Source organism: Alternaria dauci, chromosome 2 (genome assembly GCF_042100115.1).
Source record: "Alternaria dauci strain A2016 chromosome 2, whole genome shotgun sequence".
In the NCBI taxonomy this organism is placed as follows: Eukaryota; Fungi; Ascomycota; class Dothideomycetes; order Pleosporales; family Pleosporaceae; genus Alternaria; species Alternaria dauci.
In genome coordinates this window covers 4478027-4482723 of record NC_091273.1, presented here as the reverse complement: position 1 = coordinate 4482723, position 4697 = coordinate 4478027, and the positions used below count along the sequence as shown (strand labels likewise).

Here is a 4697-nt window from a genome sequence, read left to right as displayed (position 1 = left end):
TTCCGATCACGTGCGGGCGAAGCGACAGCCTCCTGCTGTCTATATAAACAGCCGATCCTGCCTCCCTCTTACAATCCACAACCTACTTCTTTAGAACTCTTTTACATTTCCCGCTTGGAAGAGAGACTCACCAGCAGTGGACGCATTGCTCGGTATCGCCTGGATGAGAGTCATCGGACGTCGCGAGGAGGGGCGGGTCTCACGGTGCTTGGTCGCTGTGTTCCAATAAGCTTTTTCATTGGTGTGTCTGGCTTGCCAGGACATTGAGGAAGAAGACGAGCTGGTGTGGCTTGGAATGAGAGAGAGAGAGTGACGTGATTGTTTGTGCAGTGTTCTTAAACACGGTTGAAGATGCCGGATGCAGACTCAGTGATGTACCATTCTGACTTGTCATTATTCTCTACGAGGTAGACATTAGATAAGGATACGTGACCTAGTAGAACACCTTTTCGTCTAAGTAATTCCAGGAACGAGGCTGGCGTGGAGACTCCAGATCATTCCAGAGCTTCAAACGAACTTCATCGCTATCACCGCCAGCCAAACTCCTTACTATCTCCTCAATCTTTCCCTTGTAGAGTCTGGTATCCCAAGCTTTGGCAGAATCATATTCTTTACGAAGAAAGTCCATGGTAGACTTGGGTGCCCCGGTCCTCTCTTGCCACGCATCTAGTTGTGCTGAGACAAGGTCGTATTCGGCAATGTTACGTTCGTATTCCGCGATCCAGCGGCTTGCGAGGGCCTCGAATGATGCAGGGGGTAGGAGGTGTTTGTTGTTTCGGGCGCAGTGGGCATAGGCGTCTGCACGGGATTGTTGGTATGCTAATTGCAGCCAGTACCGTTCGAGGTTGAGCTGGGAGATGCACCTTGAAAGCTGATCTGGGGGCAACTCACGCCACTCACACATGGTCGTGGCATTGGGCTCTAGTTGTGCTTTTGTGTATGTGTTCTCTAGTTTTCTAAACTCCCATAGGATCAGGTCTTCTTCTTCGACACATGTATCGTTTAGACAGAGCCGCTGGATCAGATTTTTCGCGTCTTCAAAGTCGCTATCCTGCCGTTCAACTTCGCGTCTTAGGTTGTCCCGCGAAAACATATGGTTCCACAACGAAGGCCCGTCGGTCAAATTTTCGGTTTCGAGAGCTTCAAGTCTATCTTGATGAATTCTCAGGCTTGATCTTCGATGTTGGATATTGAATCCATCATCGCGATTGTGCCTGTGGTCTCTGATTTCCCGAAAGGCGCCCTCTGCCCAGCCCTGTCCTGATGGTTTGTGCTGCGCGCGAATCAAGTTGGCTCGGAATTGATCGACGTCGAATTTATCAGGCCAGCCATTTTTCAGTAACAGAGCTGACGTGATGTTGCCGGGCAGAATGCTCTGCCGACGATCGGGCTCCCACGTGTCCCACGGTGACCATGCTGTGCTTAGATATGCGTCTCTAATCATCGTTAAGAACGTTGGTGCATCGGTCCACTCTCTCCAGTCACGGCTGTGTCTGTTTACCGATAGTCGCCCTGTTGTGTTTTCGCCCCCGAAGATGGGCATGTCGTTTAGACCATAGTCCCGCCTATACTCGTAGTGCATTGGTTCCCCCCAGTAATCATTGTAGGGCAACCACTCGTCACCCTCGTAGACTCTGATCACATGCTTCCTAGTGTCATATTGCAGCTTCCAAGTCCTGTAGCGATCCCGGTCCTCCCAGCCGCCTTCGGTCAAATGGACTATTCCCGGTCGCATGATGTACGAGAAATCTTTCTCTACCCAATCCGGATCGCAAGCGTAGCGCAGGTCACGATCCTTCCGATAGTCGACAAATGTGCCACCCCAAAGCCAATTAGAGTATCCAGATAGATTGGTGTTGACGTATGGGAGGATCTCCATCAAGCGGAGGTCGGCTGCGTCGGGCTCGCACGGAGTGGCTGTAGTATTGATCTGATGAGGACCACGCTCGATGGACTCGTGTGGGATGAAGGATGTATTGGCCAAGATGGTGTAGATCTCTTCCATCAATGTAGCAACCTCCTGCAGCTGATTCTCATCGTAGGTGTCAACGGTTTGGATCTCGAGGTCATTATTGTCGATTGTCGCTACGCTCGTGGCTGCAAAGGGGCTACAGACGTGGCGTAAGCCCAGAAGCACGATAAGTACGGCAGCAAACACCACCAATGAGTAAGAAAATCGTTTTTGCGTGGAAGAGATGCGAATTGCCTGGCGAGGTTGCGTTTCGAGGTCCTGTTTAGTCATTGGTGACGACATGGTCATTCGAGGGGTCGCAAAGCGGGTTCAGCGGACTGTGGCCACGCATGATGGCACAGTGAGGGGATTCTGCCAACATTTGTACGAAATTGAGGACAGCTGTGAAGAAGACAGATGGTAGGGTGCCTGACGCGGTTTGACACGCTTGCACGTGCGCGCGCCCACATTTTCGAGGATGAGTCGGCAGGAACATGGCAGCCCCGCCACAGGCAACAGTATTCCGCGCTCGATACGACAGCTGTCACCCGATGTATAACCTGAAAGAGAGGGCCTGGATCTGAACAGCTGGCAGATTGGTTAGCAAAATGTCTGATGGGGCGCCGATAGGGAAGTTGGATCAGCTACCGGCGGAAATGCTCGAGTTCACGCTCCTCAAGACGTCAGGCTCGCTTGCACCGCGACTCGGCCGCCTGTCGTTCCCCGGACGCAAGAGCATCCTCACACCCGCCTTCGTTGGCAACACATCACGAGGCATCATTCCCCATGTGTCGCAGGACAACTTCCGAAGCAGCGCCGATGTGAGCGGGGTATATGTCGCGCTCGAGGACTGTACGTACCTGTGCGAATGGCGCACAACGTGCCCTCTCTAACAGCTGGCAGTCATCGAGAAGCACCCGCACAAGACTCCCCCAATCTTGAAGTATGACGTGCCAGAGCCTTTGCGCCGATTCATCACCCTCCCCGACGACACGCTCTTGATCCTGGGTGCGCGTCGCAATCCGCCCATCCCGAGCCCCCACTGGAATTCAAACACGACGATAGGCGTCTTGACGTCGGTCGGCTTCACGGCCGTCAGCTCCGAATACTATGCCGCTGCTGCACGCAAGCTGCAACCAGACATTGTCGTGGGCATGGGGGACATTCCATGCGGGCAGGAGGCCATCAGTCTGAAGCGGAAAGACAAGATGAGCGACAGGACCGAGGCATGGATGCGCGACATGGTAGCCAAGCACGACGCCATCGAGAAGGGGGAAAAGGCATGGAGCATATTCGCGCCCATGCTACCGATTGAGCGCGAGGTACAGTCATGGTATCTGGATCACTTGCTGGATGACATGGCGGACAAGATCAGCGGCCTTGCCATATACGACGCCTATCTACTCGGTGACCTGCCCGATCAGCTTCAGCACCTTCCACGCCTATCCTTCCACGTCCCTGCCAGCCCACATGAGCTTCTGCGCCATGTCGGCCTGGGTGTGGACGTCTTCACCGTGCCCTTCGTAGCCGACGCGACCGACGCGGGCATCGTCCTCGACTTCACCTTCCCCGCGCCTGTTCCGGACATAGGCACAAGCGCGCGCCACTCTCTGGGCGTCGACATGTGGAGCGACGACCATGCCTTGTCTGTCACCCCATTATCCCAAGGCTGCAAGTGCTACGCCTGCACCAAGCACCATCGTGCCTTCTTGCACCACTTGCTTGCTGCCAAGGAAATGCTTGGCTGGGTGCTTATTCAACTGCACAACCACGCCATACTCTCTGCCTTCTTCGCGGGCATTCGCACCTCCATCGAAGCGGGCACCTTCGACGCCGACGTCGCTGCTTTTGAAGCCTACTACGAACATGCTCTCCCCGAAAAGACCGGCCAAGGACCGCGCGTCAGAGGATACCATTTCAAGAGCGAAGCGCATGCAAACCCGCAGAAGAAGAATCCTAGGCCTTTCAGGCAATACAGTGAAGACGAGATCCTGAGGCTCAAGGCAGCTCACGGGCAACGGCCAAAAACTAAACCTGAAATGAGGGATGTGATTGATGACGAGGCTCTGGTAGGCTTGATGGGGATGGAACAGTCCCCAGTTGAGGCGGACCCGGCTGCGCACATGAACGGCTTGAGATTAGAAGACGATAAATGACCCTAGCCCAAGCAGGCATCTCGCTAGACGGCCAAATACAATGCCTTTCCACTACAAACGATCTCCTATCATCCACTCTGCATCCTTCCGATTCACCGCATATATGCTCACGTTCACAAGTCTCTTATTCTTTTGCCCCGCCCGCGTCGCCATCACACTACCACCCTTGGTGTACTGGAGGCCATAGCATGTTTTGTCATATACAATCTGCCTGAACATGTTTTCTATAAGCTTCGTGTTCACTAGCTTCGGATCCGGATCGATAATGTCCACATGCATCCAGACAGTCATGTCCTGGTTGTGAGGAACTGCCTCGGCCCAGTCCGTCGACATTGGATAGATTCCCTTTTCGAGATCAGCTAGAACGGTGCTGACGGTTGACCACATCATTTCCATCATAAGGACTGGTTTTCTGTGGTTTTTGTTGCATGTCATTTTGAATGAATAGAGATCGGCGAGGGTTGTGACATCGTCGTCAGCCCCTATTTGCTGATCGTGCGTGGCGTAGTCTGGCATTCTAGGAATGATCTCGGATAGCGATGCCGATTGCGAGGTGACGTTGGGCTGGTCTGTGATATCGTGCTGGTCGG

At 53.6% G+C, this 4697-nt stretch overlaps 2 protein-coding genes across 2 annotated transcripts; one reads left to right on the top strand and one right to left on the bottom strand.

The window, feature by feature from the left end:
• Nucleotides 1-433: 433 nt before the first annotated feature.
• Nucleotides 434-2254, bottom strand: ACET3X_003515 (uncharacterized protein; the record flags this gene model as incomplete). Its single annotated transcript, XM_069448799.1, has 1 exon — nucleotides 434-2254. The coding sequence occupies one exon, from the start codon at nucleotides 2252-2254 to the stop codon at nucleotides 434-436; it is 1821 nt and encodes a 606-aa protein (XP_069310062.1).
• Nucleotides 2255-2559: 305 nt separating this feature from the next.
• On the top strand, nucleotides 2560-4107 carry ACET3X_003514 (uncharacterized protein; the record flags this gene model as incomplete). Its single annotated transcript, XM_069448798.1, has 2 exons — nucleotides 2560-2803; nucleotides 2855-4107. 2 exons carry the CDS (start codon nucleotides 2560-2562, stop codon nucleotides 4105-4107), a joined length of 1497 nt encoding a protein of 498 aa, XP_069310061.1.
• Nucleotides 4108-4697: the final 590 nt, after the last annotated feature.